The sequence below is a fragment of the Macaca fascicularis genome, chromosome 1 (assembly GCF_037993035.2).
Source record: "Macaca fascicularis isolate 582-1 chromosome 1, T2T-MFA8v1.1".
Taxonomy (NCBI): domain Eukaryota; kingdom Metazoa; phylum Chordata; class Mammalia; order Primates; family Cercopithecidae; genus Macaca; species Macaca fascicularis.
In genome coordinates, this window is record NC_088375.1 from 58,540,280 (window position 1) to 58,560,776 (window position 20,497).

At 38.1% G+C, this 20,497-nt stretch overlaps 1 protein-coding gene across 6 annotated transcripts in view; it reads left to right on the top strand.

Moving 5' to 3' along the window:
- Nucleotides 1-20,497, top strand: part of CAMSAP2 (calmodulin regulated spectrin associated protein family member 2) — a 117,969-nt gene that overhangs the window by 58,445 nt on the left and 39,027 nt on the right. For all 6 annotated transcript variants that reach the window (XM_005540352.4, XM_005540354.4, XM_005540353.4 and 3 more), the window contains 2 exons: nt 10,501-10,662; nt 18,632-18,715. In XM_005540352.4, coding sequence (XP_005540409.1) covers nt 10,501-10,662; nt 18,632-18,715 — 246 coding nt within the window. The remainder of the gene's footprint in view (nt 1-10,500; nt 10,663-18,631; nt 18,716-20,497) is intronic.

Consider the following 20,497-nt stretch of genomic DNA (forward strand, 5'->3'; position numbering starts at 1 on the left):
TTAAGTTCCTTGTAGATTCTGGATATTAGCCCTTTGTCAGATGGATAGATTCCTGAAATTTTCTCCTATTCTGAAGGTTGCCTCTTCACTCTGATGATAGTTTCTTTTGCTGTGCAGAAGCTCTTTAGTTTAATTAGATCTCATTTGTCAATTTTGGCTTTTGTTGCCATTGCTGTTGGTGTTTTAGTCATGAAGTCTTTGCCCATGCCTATGTCCTGAATGGTATTGCCTAGGTTTTCTTCTAGGGTTTTTATGGTTTTAGGTCTTATGTTTAAGTCTCTAAATCCATATCGAGTTAATTTTGTATAAGGTGTAAGGAAGGGATACAGTTTCAGTTTTCTGCGTATGGCTAACCAGTTTTCCCAGCACCATTTATTAAATAGGGAATCCTTTCCCCCATTGCTTGTTTTTGTCAGGTTTGTCAAAGATCAGATGGTTGTAGATGTGTGGCATTATTTCTGAGGCCTCTGTTCTGTTCCATTGGTCTATATATCTGTTTCGGTTACTGTAGCCTTGTAGTATAAAGTTAGGTAGTGTATTGCGTCGAGCTTTGTTCTTTTTGCTTAGGATTGTCTTGGCTATATGGGCTCTTTTTTAGTTCCATATGAAATTTAAAATAGTTTTTTCCAATTCTGTGAAGAGAGTCAATGGTAGCTTGATGGGGATAGCATTGAATCTATAACTTACTTTGGGCAGTATGGCCATTTTCACAATATTGATTCTTCCTATCCATGAGCATGGAATGTTTTTGCACTTGTTTGCGTCCTCTCTTATTTCCTTGAGCAGTGGTTTGCAGTTCTCCTTGAAGAGGTCCTTTACATCCCTTATAAGTTGTATTCCTAGGTATTTTATTCTCTTTGTAGCAATTGTGAATGGGAGTTCACTCATGGTCTGGCTCTCTGTCTTTTATTGTGGTGTATAGGAATGCTTGTGATTTGTGCACATTAATTTTGTGTAATGAGACTTTGCTGAAGTTGCTCATCAGCTTAAGGTGATGTTGGGCTGAGACGATGGGGTTTTCTAAATATATAATCATGTCATCTGCAAACAGAGACAATTTGACTTCCTCTCTTCCTATTTGAATACACTTTATTTCTTTCTCTTGCCTGATTGTCCTGGCCAAAACTTCCAATACTATGTTGAATAGGAGTGGTGAGAGAGGGCATCCTTGTCTTGTGCCGGTTTTCAAAGGGAATGCTTCCATCTTTTGCCCATTCAGTATGGTATTGGCTGTGGGTTTGTCATAAATAGCTCTTATTATTTTGAGATATCTGTCATCGGTACCTAGTTTATTGAGAGCTTTTAGCATGAAGGGATGTTGAATTTTATCAAAGGCCTATTCTGCATCTATTGAGATAATCAGGTGGTTTTTGTCATTGGTTCTGTTTATGTGTTGGATTACGTGTATTGATTTGCCTGTGTTGAACCAGCCTTGCATCCCAGGGATGAAGCTGACTTGTTCATGGTGGATAAGCTTTTTGATGTGCTGCTGGATTCAGTTTGCCAGTATTTTATTGACGATTTTCGCATTGATGTTCATCAGGGATATTGGCCTGAAATTTTTTTTGTTGTGTCTCTGCCATATTTTGGTATCAGGATGATGCTGGCCTCTTAAAAAGAGTTAGGGAGAAGTCCCTCTTTTTCTATTGTTTGATATAGTTTCAGAAGGAATGGTACCAGCTCCTCTTTGTACCTCTGGTAGAATTTGGCTGTGAATCCGTCTGGTCCCAGGCTTTTTTTTGGTTGGTAGGCTATTAATTACTGCCTCAATTTCAGAACTTGTTATTGGTCTGTTCAGGGATTCGACTTCTTCCCGGTTTAGTCTTGGGAGGGGGGTATGTGTCCAGGAATTTATCCATGTCTTCTAGATTTTCTAGATTATTTGCATAGAGTTGTTTATAGTATTCACTGATGGTAGTTTGTATTTCTGTGGGATCAGGGTGATATCCCCTTTATCATTTTTTATTGTGTCTATTTGATTCTTCTCTCTTTTCTTCTTTTTTAGTCTGGCTAGCAGTCTATCTATTTTGTTAATCTTTTCAAAAAAACCGGCTCCTGGATTCATTGATTTTTTTGAAGGCTTTTTCATGTCTCTTTCTCCTTCAGTTCTGCTCTGATCTTAGTTATTTCTTGCCTTCTGCTAGCTTTTGAATTTGTTTGCTCTTGCTTCTCTAGTTCTTTTAATTGTGGTGTTAGGGTGTCGATTTTGGTTTTTTCCTTCTTTCTCCAGTGGGCATTTAGTGCTATAAATTTTCCTCTAAACTCTGCTTTAGCTGTGTCCCAGAGATTCTGGTACATGTGTCTTTGTTCTCATTAGTTTCAAAGAACTTACTTATTTCTGCCTTAATTTTGTTATTTACCCAGTAGTCATTTAGGAGCAGGTTCAGTTTCCAGTTGTGTGGTTTTGAGTGAGTTTTTTATTCCTGAGTCCTAATTTGATTGCACTGTGGTCTGAGAGACTATTTGTTATGATTTCCATTCTTTTGCATTTGCTGAGTGTTTCACTTCCAATTATGTGATCAATTTTAGAAAAAGTACGATGTGGTGCTGAGAAGAATGTGTATTCTGTTAATTTGGGGTGGCGAGTTCTGTAGATGTCTATTAGGTCTGCTTGATCCAGAGCTGAGTTGAAGTCCTAAATATCCTTGTTAATTTTCTATCTTGTTGATCTAATATTGATAGTGGGGTGTTAAAGTCTCCCACTATTATTGTGTGGAAGTCTAAGTCTCTTTGCAGGCCTGTAAGAACTTGCTTTATGAATCTGGGTGCTCCTGTATTGGGTGCATATATATTTAGGATAGTTAGCTCTTCTTGTTGCATTGATCCCTTTACCATTATGGAATGCCCTTCTTTGTCTTTTTTGATCTTTGTTGGTTTGACATCTGTTTTATCAGAGACTAGGATTGCAACCCCTGCTTTTTTTTTGCTTTCCATTTGCTTGGTAAATCTTCCTCCATCCCTTTATTTTTACCCTGTGTGTGTCTTTGCACATAAGATGGGTCTCCCGAATACAGCACACCAGGGGGTCTTGACTCTATCCAATTTGTCAATCCGTGTCTTTTAATTGGGGCATTTAGCACATTTACATTTAAGATTAATATTGTTATGTGTGAATTTTATCCTGTCATTATGATGCTATCTGGTTATTTTGCCTGTTACTTGATGCAGTTTCTTCATTGTGTCGATGGTCTTTACAATTTGGTATGTTTTTGCAGTGGTTGGTACTGGTTTTTCCTTTCTATATTTAGTGCTTCCTTCAGGAGCTCTTGTAAGGCAGGCCGCGTGGTGACAAAAATCTCTCAGCATTTCTTGTCTGTAAAGGATTTTATTTCTCCTTCGCTTATGAAGCTTAGTTTGACTGGAAATGAAATTCTGGGTTGAAAATTGTTTTCTTTAAGAATGTTGAGGCCGGGCATGGTGGCTCATGCCTGTAATCCCAGCACTTTGGGAGGCCAAGAGGGGCGGATCACAGGGTCGAGGGATCAAGACCGTCTTGGCCAACATGGTGAAACCCCCTCTCTATTAAAAATACAAAAATTAGCTGGGTGTGGTGGTACACGCCTGTAGTCCCAGCTACTTGGGAGGCTGAGGCAGGAGAATCTCTTGAACCCGGGAGGTGGACGCTGCAGTGAGCTGAGATCATGCCACTGCACCCCAGCCTGGCGACAGAGCAAGATTCCATCTCAAAAAAAAAAAAAAAATGTCAAATATTGTCCCCCACTCTCTTTTGGCTTGTAGGATTTCCACATAGAGATCCCCTGTTAACCTGATGGGCTTCCCTTTGTGCGTAACCCGACATTTCTCTGTGGCCGAGCTTAACATTTTTTCCTTCATTTCAACCTTGGTGAATCTGATGATTATGTGTCTTGGGGTTGCACTTCTCGAGGAGTATCTTTCGTGTATTTCACTGTATTTCATGAATTTGAATATTGGCCTGTCTTGCTAGGTTAGGGAAGTTCTCCTGGATAATATCCTGAAGAGTGTTTTCCAACTTGGTTCCATTCTCCCCATCACTTTCAGGTATACTGATCAAATGCAGTTTTGGTCTTTTCACATAGTCCTATATTTCTTGGAGGCTTTGTTTGTTCCTTTTCATTGTTTTTTGTCTAATCTTGTCTCCACGCTTTATTAAGTTGATCTTCATTCTCTGATACCCTTTCTAAAATATCTGAAGGTTATTAAGGCTTACGCTATCTAAATTATATTTAGATAAGTTACCCATAAGCTAAAAGCTAGAGTCAGATGACAGTATCTAAGATGAAATCTTGAGTGTAGGTGGTATCCTTGTTTTCTTTTTCATAATCTCTTTAACTCATCTTAGTACTTATTTATTTATTTATTTGTTTGTTTGTTTGTTCTGGGAACCACAGTTGAGCTTTGAGAGGCAGGAGGACAGTGCTTGATGTGTTAGCAGCTAGTAACCCGTATTTTAACTGAGCTGAGAACAGTAGTAATACTATGCTGGCAATAGCAAGATTTTTATCTCTGCAGCCTTATAGTACAACTGTCTTGTTTTAAAACTGGATTTTATTTTAACTAAATTCCTTTTTAAACCAAGATAGTTATATATAAGAATGTCTTTGGATTGGAAGCCTTGGTTTTAGTTTATTCTTGAATTAATATCAGAAGTTTAGAAATAGTAAAATTCAATGGCAAAGTAATAGTACATAATAACCACAGATTTATTGTGAAATGCTGGAGCCAACATGGAGGAATGGCAAGTATATGAGCTTTGACAATAGATGGGACCAGGGTTTTGAATCCTAGTTCTAACTCTTACTAACTCTGTGACCAAATGTAGATACTCATCCTGAGATTTCCTCATTGATAAAATGACATATCACCTCAGTGGAGTTGCAAGTGGTATTTTGCTTTTATCGCCATGTAAATTAAAGATAAATGAAACTTATGAAAAAGTGTTTCTATAAATAAATGCTATGTAAAATATTTTCTAAATTGGAATAACTTTGAAAAACTATAGAGTATAATATGAATATGCTGTAGGTACCATTTTAGCAGAATAACTAATACCTCATGTTTGTGATTGATTTAAGTATTTATTTCCTTTTAAATACCTGTGGGAGTACTTGGTCATAGTAGGCACTCTAGCCACTTTATTAGTCCAAGAACTAAGTTCATTGTAGGATTTTTTTTTTTTTAAGTTCTGTGTCTAAATCTGATACAAGAATAGTAAAAGCCATGCAGTGGCAGAACTTTTATCCTATTTATAGGCTAAAAAACTTCTTATAATACTTAAAAGCTTTCCTTTCTTCAATAGATTTAACCTTCATTTCTAATATATAAATGTAATTTATTTTTGCTTAGACTCCAGTGGTTGGAGATGATAAAAATATAATCCTTGTAACACAGATATAGAACCTAATGGTGGCCTTTGGATGATACTTCAGCTCTCACCCAGTAAAGTCCCTGGGATTCCACATTCCCCAAATCCTTTTCTTTTCACTGAAATGCCAAGTAGCCCTCCTGCTTTTTCTTCCATAACCAGTCTTCCTACTGCTGCTCTAAGATGTCATGCTATGCTCTGCCACCTGGTGGTCGCAATGTACACTGCTGTTTCTGTTGCTGCCGCAGTTGCCTCCTACTACAACACTGAGAGTCAAAGTGTAGAGGTTGGGATTAAGTCTGCAGGTGTGATGTTCAGTGATACGGGCTCTGGAGCCAGATTTCTAAGTTTGAATCCCTACATCACTGCCTCCTTGCTGTGTAACCTTGGACAGGTTATACAGTTTTCTTATCTGTAAAATAGGTAGGGTAATAGTGCTTACCTCACAGGGTTGTTTTATTCAATTAATACAAATGCTGAGAACATTACATACTGAAAACAGTACACGACAGAAAACAGTAAAATGCTGAAGACAGTATTTGAAACATAACAGTGTTAGCTATTGCTATTATTCTGATCGGAATGCTTTAGGTAAGCAATTAAATGTGTATATTTTATTTGGAGCTATCATAGCTCCAAACTGATCCTAGCCTTGAGTTTATTTTTTAATGTTGATCTTTTCTAACTCCATTATGTATATACTTTGTTATGCATAATTTTTAATTCTCACTATCTCATATTGTAAAGTTAAGAAGTAAAAAAAAAAAGAAAAAAATCACACTAAAATAAGAGTTCTTTTTTTTTTTTTTTGAGACGGAGTCTCGCTCTGTCGCCCAGACTGGAGTGCAGTGGCGCGATCTCGGCTCACTGCAAGCTCCGCCTCCCGGGTTTACGCCATTCTCCTGCCTCAGCCTCTCTGGTAGCTGGGACTACAGGCGCCCGCCACCTCGCCCGGCTAGTTTTTTGTATTTTTTAGTAGAGACGGGGTTTCAGCATGTTAGCCAGGATGGTCTCGATCTCCTGACGTTGTGATCTGCTCATCTCGGCCTCCCAAAGTGCTGGGATTACAGACTTGAGCCACCGCGCCCGGCCAAAATAAGAGTTCTTAAAGTGAGTGAATATCATATGGAAATAACCATAGCACAATAGTGGAAATTTTAGAAATTTGTTTTTTTAATTTAGGAAGTTAATCAGTGAAATGAACTTTGTTCTGAAAATGTATCCCAATTTTCCAAGTAAACTATATATTTTATTTGTGTTTTTTACATACTGTAACAAGATAATTTCTAAGTTTTACTTTTATTCATTCTTTTTCCCTTTCTGGTGTGTGTGTGTGTGTGTGTGTGTGTGTGTGTCTGTGGTATTCAAACATTATTATGGTATGATGTTCCGTTTTTCTTGTTTCTGTTCTGTTTCCTTCCTTTTTCATATTTTTGTTTATATGTATGAAACAGTATTATGGTGTGATATTCTGTTTTTTTCCCACTCAATTTTATACTGTACACATTTCCCTTTTTGTTAAATAGTTTAATATATCATAAGTTACTCATTTTGGTTGGATATTGTTTTCTTTTTGTTGTATAATATTATAATGGTTATTTTTTATTTATACAGCTTTTTTCTCCTCTCTCATGTGTTTGTAGAACAACTGCCAAAAGGAGTGTTAAGAGTACATGAATGATTTTGTGGCTCTTGAAATATTTTCCCACATTTTGATCCAAAAGTGCCATGCTTTTTAATGCTATTAAACACAAATTTACTTTCACCCATAAAACATTGTCTAGGAACAAAGGTGAAAAAGACAGGATCCCTGCTCTCTAGGGCTAGAGTATAACAGAGAGGATACGTACAGATGAATGACTAAAAAGGCTACAACATTCTGAGTATGAAGGAAGAACTGGGATAGTTGGACAGTAGCAGTGTGGAAAATACTTCTTAAAGGAGATTGAATATGAAAATATGGTTTTAATTTGAAATAATTATTGATGCTAATTTTTCTTTCTTGCATATTATGTTTGTCATTTCCGAAACACATTTTTTTGCTTTGCAACAAAGTGACTTAACTCCTGCCAACTGCATGATATGGTAGAAAGAGCACACAGGTTTGGATAAATGGCTTAATTGTCTAAACCTCAGTTTCTGCACATATAAAACATAAATGATACTTCCTTTAGAGAGTTTTGAGGATTATAGAAAGTGTATTTTATCTATTATCTCCAGGCTTATTTCAAAAAATATTTGAAATGAAAGAATTAATATACTAATAAAGTATTTAGCACAGTATGTGGCATATAAGTTAGACTTAGTAAGTAGGAGCCACTATTGGTTTTATGATTGCCAATGTTAAGCATTCTGCTTCTTACAAAGCATCAGCTTTCCTATAGATACTGCTCAGTTTTCTAGAAGCTGAAACTGCCACCTTCTAAATGATCAGAATTCACTTCCTCAACCTCCAGAGTAAACCCAGCTCTTGAGTCTTTATAGTAACTAAAAAGCTAGCTTCTTTCCTTCGTTTCCTTTCTTCAGCCCCTGCTAACTGCCAGGTACCATTTTAGATGTAGGGAATAGGAAGATAACTGAGATAATGTCCTACACTGTCTACCTAGAGAAATAGAGTCAGAGGTAGGTGACTGTACACATGTCAGAGAAATCAGTGGTTCTCAACCCTGGCTGCTCATTAGCATCACCTGGGGAAGCTGTTTAAAAATACCAGTGCTGAGCCGGGCGCGGTGGCTCAAGCCTGTAATCCCAGCACTTTGGGAGGCCGAGACGGGCGGATCACGAGGTCAGGAGATCGAGACCATCCTGGCTAACACGGTGAAACCCTGTCTCTACTAAAAAATACAAAAAACTAGCCGGGCGAGGTGGCGGGCGCCTGTAGTCCCAGCTACTCGGGAGGCTGAGGCAGGAGAATGGCGTAAACCCGGGAAGCGGAGCTTGCAGTGAGCTGAGGTCCGGCCACTGCACTCCAGCCTGGGTGACAGAAGGAGACTCCGTCTCAAAAAAAAAAAAAAAAAAAAAAAAAAAATACCAGTGCTGATACCATACTTTAGATAATTTAAGGGTTAATGCAAGCAGAAACAGTATTCTGTAGGAATCTGTACTCATTGATAGGTTGAGTGAGTCATTTTGATTGAAAAGAGAACTGGAAAAATCTTCACAATTAGAGTAATATTCGAACCAACGACAAAACTTAGTCTATATTGTTAGGAGGACAACAAGCTAGGGCACAAAAACTTGAATACTGATAGCAGATTGGAGAAGGAAATGGTAGATTATAAGGCTAGACTAACAAGTACAAACCAGCTAATAAGAAAGAAACTTTACGTCTGTTAAGGAGTTTAGATTTCATTATGTAGAAAATGAGGTAGACTTTATGAGAGAATGATATGATGCAATCTCTGATTTGGAAAAAACAGCTAGCCGCTAGTTTATAACATTGTCAAAAATAAATTCTAGATGGAATTAAAGTTATGGAAAAAATAGAGAATAATATTTCTCTTTTTTTTTCTTTTGAGACGGAGTCTTGCTCTGTTGCCCAGGCTAGAGTACAGTGGCCAGATCTCTGCTCACTGCAAGCTCCGCCTCCCGGGTTCACGCCATTCTCCTGCCTCAGCCTCCTGAGTAGCTGGGACTACAGGCGCCCGCCACCTCGCCCGGCTAGTTTTTTGTATTTTTTAGTAGAGTCGGGGTTTCACCGTGTTAGCCAGGATGGTCTCGATCTCCTGACCTTGTGATCCACCCGTCTTGGCCTCCCAAAGTGCTGGGATTACAGGCTTGAGCCACCGCGCCCGGCCGAGAATAATATTTCTATATTTTGAGGTTGGAGAAGACCTTTATAAACATGTTATGAACTCCAAAGTCATAAAGGAGAACATTGAAATTAACAGATTTTACCAAGTAAATATTTAAAACTCTACAACAAAAGGTACCCTAAAGTTGAAAGTTTGGCGACAAACTAGGGGAAAGTATTTGCTACCTCAGTGACAGAAGGTTAAAGTACCTAATGTATACCAAGCTCTTACAAATCAATTAGGAATAGGCAAAAGATTGAACAGGTAGCTTAACAAAGAAGAAATACAAATAGTTGCTAAAGCACGTAAAAGGATGCTTATCTTCAGTAATAATCAGGATTGTAAAATCAAACAAGAGTGAGGTCTTTGAAACTTTCATGCTGATACAGAGTTTAAAGTGAATAATATCTAATGTTGTCAAAAATGTGGAGAAACAGGCAGACTGATAACGTTGTTGGTGGGAGATAAGTTGGTGTAACCTGTCTAGAGACTATATTAGTGGTTATCTATCAAAACTTAAATTGTGGTTGCCCTTGGACCCAGTAGCCACAACTAAGAATTATACCTGGAGAAATACAATGTTGTAACATTGTTTGTAATGCTAAACAGTGTAAATGTATACATATTTGATAGTTAAACTTTTTTGTAGGAATATATACCAGACTGAAGAAACTGGTGGAGGAGGGGCACTTTATATACTTCTGTAATGTTTGTGATTTTTTTTTAGAACTTCCATGTAACTGTGTGTGTGTGTGTGTGTGTGTGTGTGTGTGTCTGTCTGTCTGTCTATCCATCCATCCATCCCAAATCTTATCTATCTATGCCAAAGGCTAGAAGTCCTGTTCTGGATGAATTAGATGAGGAAGAAGTTGGAGGCAGGAAAACCAGTTAAAGAATTTTTTGCCTTGTTCAGGTGTGAGAAATGTTTGGGTCTGAATTGGAACTGTGACAATCAGAATGAGGAAGAGGGAAGATCTGAAAGATAGAGAATCTATAAACTTGTACTATGTGGGTGGGAAGAATGAGGAAAGACCATCAAAGATGGTTCTGAAGTTGGTAAGTTATGTTGCTGAGTAAGCAACTATGACATTATTAAAAATAGGAAAAACAGGAAAAGAAGCATCTTTGGAGTAGAAGATAATGAGTATCTTAAATATAGATCCTCAATATGTATTTGAACAATAAATTAGTTTGGTTCAGTTAGCTCATCTTTAGCATCTATAATTTATGCTTTCTTATTAAGGCTGGTCTTGTGTAGTTATTCTTCTGCTTGTTAGGAGATGTCATTAACATTTCAAAATATATAAAAAGCAATTTCTAAGTATATTTTTGAAACGATTTGTTCTTGTTTTATATTTTCAGAGTGCACATTTGGCCATGATAGATACCCTCATGATGGCTTATACTGTAGAAATGGTCAGTATAGAAAAAGTAATTGCGTGTGCTCAGCAGTATTCAGCTTTTTTCCAAGCCACGGATCTGCCCTATGATATCGAGGACGCTGTCATGTACTGGATAAATAAGGTAGGATTATACTCACTTGAGTAAATTGCATCTCATAGCCAGAAAATGTGAAATTCTAAATTATACATTGACACTTCATTACTCTTTTTGTTTCAAATCAGAGTACAAACTTAAGTTGTAAAATATACTTAAATTTTTTTATTAAAAAAGCTTAAAATGATGAAAATAGATTTCTGTATACTCAGCAATATTTATAATTATTCTTTTTTTTTTTTTTTTTGAGAAGTAGTCTCGCTCTGTCACCCAGGCTAGTGGCTCACTGCAACCTCTGCCTTTCAGGTTCTAGCAATTCTCATGCCTTGGCCTCCCAAGTAGCTGGGATTACAGGCATTTGCCACCATACCCGGCTAATTTTTGTATTTTTAGTGGAGACGGGGTTTCACTATGTTGGCCAGGCTGGTCTCGAACTCCTGGCCTCAAGTGATCTACCCACCTCAGCCTCCCAAAGTGCTGCAATTACAGGTGTGAGCCACCATGCCTGGCCAATATTTATAATCATTTTTAATGATTAATCTAGTTCATACCAGATTATGGAAAAATTCAGAACACTTCTAATAGTGAACTATACACAGTGGGTGTTCAGTAAATATTTTTTGAATTCATTTCAGGACTGAAATAATTTTCTTACATTTCCGGTTAGAGGATTCTTAGGTTTGCTTGACCAAGTTGCACAAGATCATGATTGTGGATTTCTCTTCTTGGAAATTTTTATGAAACTGTGATTTATGCTTTGAAGATGCTTAATTTGTCAGCTTATCACTCCCTTTGCAAATTTGAGTAGTTAATTTGTCTTGATCCACTTTCATTTACCACTGTCAGCCAAGAGAAAATTAAACGTTATCTGAAGACAAGCACTAGAAGTTATATTTCCAGGTATCTTTTCTTGAAAGCTGGCATGAAGCTTTCAATAGAAAGCTGAATGTAAAAAACACTATTACAGCTGTCTTCATTATCCATAATATCAGTATCATTGTAGAAGGACTGCTTAATACTTTGCCTCTGGAGTTCCTTTATTTCTTCATCTTTAGTAATCTTTCCCCCACTCCTCCTCAGCTGTAGAAAATCACAGTCACATTCTAGACCTATTCATCTTGAGAAACTGTGCAAGCTTCACATCCCATTACAGACTTCCCATTCTTGAACAATTTCTCCTATCTTCCTAACTCACTTGCTTTAAATATTAATTTAAAAATGTTCAACCTCATTATGACTTATAAACCATTGAGCCTATTAATTTCTCACAATCTTGTTGGACTTCATATTTGTCCATCTTGAACTTAGATTTTTATAAGTACCCTCAGTTCTTATGTCTCCCCTTCCCTCCCTGTTACTCATTTGGTAACAGCTCAGATGGTTTAGCTCAGTTACGCATTTTATTTATAACCTGCACTTGGGGAGGCAAATATTGCTGGAGAAATTTACACAAGGAAGTTGGTTTCACTTTAAGTTCATAAGCACAAACTTCCACTGCCAGTCCAAGAAATGTGTCCCTAAGTTTGCTTTCCCACGCTTCATGACAACTGTTACCCATTTTCCTGATTCTCGGACCTTCTGTAACCCTTTCCCTACTACTGTCAGCTAAATTTGCCTTATCTTTTCTTGAGACCAGAGATGGGAAGGCTTTAGATGGGAATTATCTTCCCTTTATACTAGCAAATCTGTAAACAGTTTTGGATCAGCACTCATTGCCTTTTGTCCTGCTGTTAGAATGAAGAATTTCCCCCTTCACATCAAATGTGAGTTCTCCACTACTTGCTCTAGAACTTTCTTCCCTTTTTCATGGTCATTGGTCCTCTATTTCAGTTCTTACATTTTAATGTACATAAAAATCACCTGGTGTATTAGTCCATTTTTCTTCTTATAACAGAATACCTGGGCCGGGCACAGTGGCTCACGCCTGTAATCCCAGCACTTTGGGAGGCCGAGGCAGGTGGGAGGTCAGGAGTTCAAGACCAGCCTGGCCAATATGGCGAAACCCTGTCTCTACTAAAAATATAAAAATTAGCTGCACATGGTGGCGGATGCCTATAATCCCAGCTACTCGGGAGGCTGAGGCAGGAGAATCACTTGAACCTGGGAGGCGGAGGTTGCAGTGAGCCGAGATCATGCCAGTGCACTCCAGCCTGGGTGACAGTGAGATTCTCTCAAAAAAAAAATAATAATAATAATAATAACAATAACAGAATACCTGAAACTGGGTGATTTATAACAAAAAGGAATTTATTTCTTATAGCTATGGAGGCTAAGAAATCCCAGGTGAAGAGGCCACTAGTGAGAGCCTTCTTGCTAAGTTGGGGCTCTGCAGAGTCCTGAGGCAGCACAGGGAATCATATGTTTGAGCATGTTAGCTCAGCTCTATCTTCCCCGTCTTATAAAGCTGCTAGCGATAGCCTGTTGATCCATTGATGTGTAAATTGGGTCGTCTCTCATAAGCCAATCACCTCTTAAAGGTCCCCACCTTTCAGTACTGCCACAGTGGAGATTAAGTTTCCACATGAATTTCAGAGGGGGGCAAATATTCAAACCATAAGAACCTGGGAACGTGTTAAAATGGCTGCTCTGAATGAGGAGGTGTCTAGGGTGAAGCAGGAGAGAGTGCATTTCTAACAAGCTCCAGGTGATACTAATGCTGCTGGTCTGGGACCACACTGTTATTTGTTCACTCCCACATCGTCTGACTCTTGAAGCTCCCTATTGGATCGTTCTCGTAAGAATACAGATTTGGGCCAGGTGTGGTGGCTCATGCCTGGAATCCCAGCACTTTGGGAGGCAAAGGCAGGCGGATCACCTGAGGTAGACAGTTCAAGACTAGCCTGGCCAACATGGTGAAACCCCACTCTACTGAAAATATAGTAATTAGCTGGGTATGGTGGTGGGTGCCTGTAATCCCAGCTACTTGTGAGGCTAAGGCAGGAGAATTGCTTGAACCTGGGAGGCAGAGGTTGCTATGAGCCGAGATGGTGCCATTGTACTTCAGCCTGGGTGACAGAGTGAGACTCCATCTCAAAACAAAACAAACAAAAAAAGAATACAGACTTGGAGGCTGGGCACAGCAACTCATGCCTCTAATCCCAGCGCTTTGGGAGGCTGAGGCGGGTGGATCATCTCAGGTCAGGAGTCCGAGACCAGCCTGACCAATGGCGAAACCCTGTCTCTACTAAAAATACAGAAATTAGCTGGGCGTGGTGATGTGCGCCTGTAGTCCCAGCTACTCGGGAGGCTGAGACAGGAGAACTGCTTGAACCTGGCAGGTGGAAGTTGCAGTGACTTGAGATTGCACCACTGCACTACAGCCTGGGCAACATAGCAAGACTCCATCTCAAAAAGAAAAAAAAAAACAGACTTGCTCTAGTGTCTTCCATCCTAAGAAACAAAACTTCCCCATCCTAATACAAGCCTATTTCTCCATACAACAGAATCTCTCAAGAGTTGTTTGCTATTTCTTTAGCCTGCTGTTATCTCTCTCCCATACCCATTCCTACCCTGAAATTGTTCCTGAGTGTATCAAAAAGGCAAATCCAATCAATAATTTTTTGTCCTTAATTTAAACTCAATTTTTACTTCTAAAGCTTGAACCACCTTTTTGAAGTTTCAGTGGAAAACCCAAGGTGTTTACCAAGCCCTCCTCTACTTGGTAGGATTTGAACACCAAACTCTGCCTCCCCTATGGTGGCAATTTCTTTGACTTCTCAGCAGTTGTCTTCTCCCTGCATTTCTTAAAATCTTTCCTACACATGCCCAGTCTAGGGCTCAGCCAAGAGTTGAGGGAAGTTTATATGCAGATTTTGGGCCTCACCCATTACCCTTCCTACAATATTCCTCCTCAATATCCAGCTACTCTGGCAGTGCCAGATTTCTCCCTTGATTCCTCCTGCCAACCAGACTACAGTTTTCTCCTTGAGTTCTAGTCACAGTGCACTGTTGAATTGAGGGTAAGGTCATATAAACATGGATTTCACTCAGTATGTTTCTTTCTTTTTCAAAGTTGAATTCTTTCTTGCTTCTACTTGCTCTTGGTCACTCACCAGTACCTCCAACAGATGCTTTATATATTTTGTCCAGAGTTTATAATTGCTCTCTGCAGAGCTTAGTGTGATGCATGCTATTCTACTATTACCAGAACCAGAATTCTAAAAGTATCTTTTTATAGTGCAGCTTGGATCAGGCCATTCTTTTGCTCAAAACTCTTTAGTGACTTCACTTTACCCTTAAAATAAAATGTAAAATTTATCATGGCCTGCAAGGTACCACCTACTCTGACCCTGTGTACTCCATGCTAGGCTCATGGCCACTGTTCCCCTTTCTCACTTTTTTGACTTCATTCCTGCTCTATGCCTTTTCTCATCTCTGAACCATTGAACCTCATGTTTCCTATTCCCGGGCAGCTCAGCTCCCAGCTTTCTGCATGGCTTAGTGCTTCTGCTCTCCATCAGCTTGAATAGCACTTTTCCCTGACAACCTTATCTAAATGAAGTGCCTCTATCAACCCCTTGTTTTCTATACTCGAACACTCTACCTTTTTTCTTTCATAGCACTTTCAGACTAATTACTTTTTTAATCATTTAATTTTTTAAAATCCGTCTTCCTAACTAGAATAGTCTATGTGAAGATAGGTACAATGAACTTTTTATTTCTAGTGCCTATGATGACCTTCTTTCTTCTTTTCAGTTTTAGTGTCTAGACTAGCACAGTGTTTGACAAAGAGATTATATTTAATAAACACTAACTAAATTAATAAAGAGAAGAGATAGTTTAAGCCATTAAATTAAGCTAGGCACTTTGGAACTTTGGAAATCTACACAAAATTAAGGAAATCACTTACCTAGGAATGTTCATTCCCTTTATGCAGTCATATCCACCTTATTCCATTTTCAAATTCGGTTTAAAACAATTTGATTCAACCTGAACTGCAGTGTATTTTTTCCCTTGATCCATTCTACTAGCCCCAGCATTATTTTTTATTCTCTCATTATGACTTCACCCTTACCTCTCAGATTTAGTATATGTTTTCTCCTTCTGGCTCTTGTTTTGGCTCATCCTAACCCAGTTGCCTTTTTCCCTGGATAATGCATCCACAAGTATAAAAAAACCTACCAACAAAAAATGGCAATAACATGGCTAAAATAATTATCAGCTTAGTGGCTAAAATGAATTTAAACTTAAAAACAAAAAAGCAAAATCACAGAAGACAAGATTATATTGGATGATTGAATCACGCAGAGGTACACAAATATCGTGAATATATCAACCTTATATTATTTGGCTCTACCTCTGTTTCAAATCTCATTTTGTGACTTCTTTGAGTTCACTATGTCATTCTGTTACTTAAACACGCAAGCATTTTTCCTGCCACAGGGCTTTTGCTTATGTTTTTCATTCTCTCTCTGGAATGCTGTTTTCTCTACTTTTTCCATAGCCAACTTGTTCTCTTTAAGATCTCAGCTTAAAGTTACTTCTTAAAGAAATTGTCTTAGTCTGTTTGGGTTGCTATAACAAAATGCCCTAGTCTAGGTAATTTATAAACAACAGATATCCATTGCTCATAGTTCTGAAAGCTGGGAATTCCCAGATCAAGGTGCCAGCAGATTCAGTTTTTGGTGAGGACTTGCTCTCTGCTTCAGAATGGCAGCTTCTTGTTGTGTCCTCACATGGCCAAAAGGCCACTGTGCTCCTTCAACCCCCTTTATGAAGGAACCAACCCCATCCATACACAAGGGCAGAGTCTCATGACTTAATCATGCCCCAAAAGGCTCCACCTCTTAATATTAACACATTGGGGATTAAGTTTCAAATATGAACTCTGGGGGGCAAACATTTAGACCAAAGCAAAGGCCTTGTCTGATATAACCATCTTTTCTAAAACAGGTCTTCCTGCTCCCATTATTTTCTACTCACATTTTAATTTATTTATAGCATTTACAAATGGTTTTCCTATCTCCCCTGCTTCATGAGGACAGGAATCATTTTGACTTTGTACTCCATTGTATACCTAGCCTCTTAATACAGTATCTGGCACATAACTGACATTCAGTAGATATCTGTTGAATGTGCAAATAAATGAGTGAATGGTGGTTTAAAATGTTAATTTGTGACCACTTTGCTTTTTGGACAGAATCAGATAAAAAACCTCTTTAAAAATGAAGATATTTCCTCTATAGGGAAAAAAATTAAAACAAGGATATTTCCAAACTGGCAGATCAATTACGACTACCTGACAATGAATTAGAAAGTGTTTGTTTTTTAACTTAAAGGGAATGAGGCTGGGTGTGGTGGCTTATGCCTGTAATCCCACCACTTTGGGAGGCTGAGGCAGGTGGATCGCTTGAGTCCAGGAGTTTAAGACCAATCTGGGGAACAAGGTGAAATCCTGTCTCCACCAAAAACAAAACAAAAAACAAAAATTAGCCAAGCTTGGTGGTGCATGCCTGTGGCCCCAGCTATTTGAGAGGCCGAGACAGTAGGATTGCTTGAGCCCAGGAGGCAAAGGTTATAGTAAGCCAAGATCACGCCACTGTACTCCAGCCTGGCTGACAGATTGAGACTGTGTCTCCAAAAAAACAGTTGGGGGTGGAGGGTGTGGGGAATGAAAATACTACAAAACAAATCAATAGAAAACATTATAAACTTTACCAGGATTTGGTCCCGTCTTCCTCCCCTCCCCCAATTGGTAAAGAGACCAAAATGCTTAAAGATACATGGGTGTTACAAAACTGCTTTGTAACATCGTATATTACCATGATGGAAAATATGGGGCTGGGCACGGTGGCTCATGCCTGTAATCCCAGCACTTTGGGAGGCCGAGGCAGGTGGATCACCTGAGGTCAGGAGTTCGAGACCAGCCTGGTCAACATTGTGAAACCCCATCTCTACTAAAAATATTTAAAAAATTAGCTGGGTGTAACAGTGGGCACCTGTAATCCCAGTTACTCGGGAGGTTGAGGCAAGAGAATTGCTTGAACCCAGGAGACGGAGGTTGCAGTGAACTGATACGGTGCCACTGCACTCCAGCCTGGGCGACAGAGTGAGACTCCGTCTCAAAAAAAAAAAAAAAAAAAAGAAGAAGAAAATATGAATGATTTTGTTAACAGTCAGACTAAAACTACAACTCTTCCTGTTAGGAACACCTAAACACGCTTGATAAATATAATTAGAAAAGTTTATACTGCAGAGTTGAGTTTAAAGGAAGAAAAGGGAATTCTCAGGTGCCAGAAACAAAATGGGGACTGAAAGTTTTGGTGGCTAATGGCATTAATATTTTCTACAGTGCCATAATTAATAAATTTGAACTTTTATTGATTGGTACTAGAGTGACCTTAAAATCATTAACTCAAAATCCAAAATTATCTAAAGTCTTCTCAAGATATAATTTATGCACCATGTAGACTTTTTTTTTTTAACTGTTTTTGGATTATGGACTGCTTGAATAATCTGATGAGAGAGAAATTAAACTCTCTCCCCAAAAAGTTTTCATATGCAAAAATTTTGCATGTGTTTTAACTGTGGCATTATGACTGCCCTAAATTCCCCCATGATCATGGACATGTCAGAAATCACACCTTAAGAACTTGATTCACAGTGTTAAATAACAACATTAACTTTAGGGAAACTAACTTTCATTTGCTAGTTCTAAAATCTAAAATTGTAAAATTTTACTTGATGTTATTTTGCTTCCTAAGCATTAAAACTGACATTACCGAGTACCTTTTTTTCCCTCGCACCCCAACCAGTTTCTGACATATAGTATCTGCCTAACAACTATTTGATAAATTAATGAATTCTAGATTATCAAATAAGTATCCATAAACAATTTTTTTCTGGTTGTGAAGCTGAAATTTTCTTTATTTGAGTGAGACTGGTATTTGACATCAGGGCTCTGACTATAGGCATCTTAATGTGTGTTATTTTATTGTTATATTTGAAAATAAATTTTAAAAAATACAAATTCAAACTGATATTTTTATATTTTAAGGTAAATGAACATTTGAAAGACATAATGGAACAAGAACAAAAACTGAAAGAACATCACACAGTTGAAGCTCCAGGAGGTCAAAAGGTATATATTTCAAACACAAAAGGTGCCTTTATGAGACTGTATGTATGTTCACATATTTGTATTATTTTGGGAAATGTTAATAGTTGTGTTTATTAAATTATTTTTTAGTGGTGTTAACTGTACCCTAGAAAGCCATGCTGTAAACACTAAGTAAAGAGAAGTACAAAGTGAAGGTTAATTGGATGATGGTATTTGTAAAAAAAAAGTATTAATGACTAGAACTCAAGTTCTGAGGTTCTTTTGTCAAAAATAGCAGTTTGCCTTTCTTTGGTAAAATGTATAAAACAACAAGAAAACAATTTTAAATGTTCAGCCTTTATAATGACTTGCAGCAAGACCAACGTTTGACCAACATTTAAAACAATATTCCCAGAATTTTATTGGGCGTGATGGCTCACCTATAATACCAGCACTTTGGGAGGCTGAGGCAGGCAGATCATGAGGTCAGGAGTTCGAAACCAGCCTGACCAACATGATGAACCCCATCTCTACTGAAAATACAAAAATTAGCTGGGCATGGTGGCGTACATCTGTAATCTCAGCCACTCAGGAGGCTGAGGCAGGAGAATCGCTTAAACCCGGGAGGCAGAGGTTGCAGTGAGCTGAGATCACGCCACTGCACTCCAACCTGGGCAACAGAGCAAGACTCCATCTCAAAATAAATATATATATATTCAAAATGTACAGTATGGTTATTCTCTGAAGAAAGAGGAAACATTAACATGGATTTATTCTTTTAAAACTCTCAGACTTTTAGAGTTTTCTTCTCTGAAAATTTAGTTGTGTGTTTGTCATATGCTAAGACCACAAGTATATTTTCTGTGATATAGTATATCTTACGTCTTTTAAAATGTATTGTAATTGGAACCTTTTAAACATGTTGTATAGTATTAGAATTGAGGTATAATAAATTGTAATAATTCAGAAACCTTATTCTCTGTTTGGATTAAAGTTTCTTCATTATTACACAGTACTTCTATTATTTTGAGCTTATTCTTATTCCACTAGTCACTGATCTCTCTGTAAAAAGAGAAAGGAAAAAGGCAGGAAAAGGGAAGCTGTTCTATCTCTTATCAACTTCAATAGAAAAATCTTGTGGAGGACCACGTACAATTTTGTCTGATTTTGATGTTTTGGGATCACAATGCTTTCCCCCATCTGGTTTACTGACTGGCTCCTGAAAATACGATTTGTGCTTAATCCTTCATCCTACCTCTGTTGAGGTCCTTTCCCCTAAAGGTAGATTGGAAAGGAATTCTCCTTTTTTCCCATCACCCCACCCCAGATTATGTTTCATTTCCCTGCTGCCAGCCAATTTCTGTCCTTGCCTCTTACCTGTTACATCCCACAGTCTTTTCTTGTCAGCTTCCTTCCCTTTCTCTTTTTCTTATCATAGGAGCTGAAACTTCTGCCTTGGAGATACGTATAATCCTGCCCCTCAATTTTGCTCCTGGCTTTTATCAGTAATAAGGTTGAGGTGGCATCATTCTAAGTTATAACACTAATGAAATTTCTCTATAGAAATCTTCTGTATTATATATAATGGTTAAGTTCTGTAGTATTGCATATACATTTTGAACGAAATGGGGATTTTATATGATGACAGAGTGCCCAGTAAACATTTTTTTAATGAAAAAAAAAAATGCCATTTGTATTTCAAACAACCAAGTAAAGTGATCCTGGTTTTAGAAAAACTGTATGGAATCTAGACACTATTGTATTACATGGCTTTTACTTTTTCACAGCACTTAGCTCCATGCAGTTGCACATATTAACTGTACA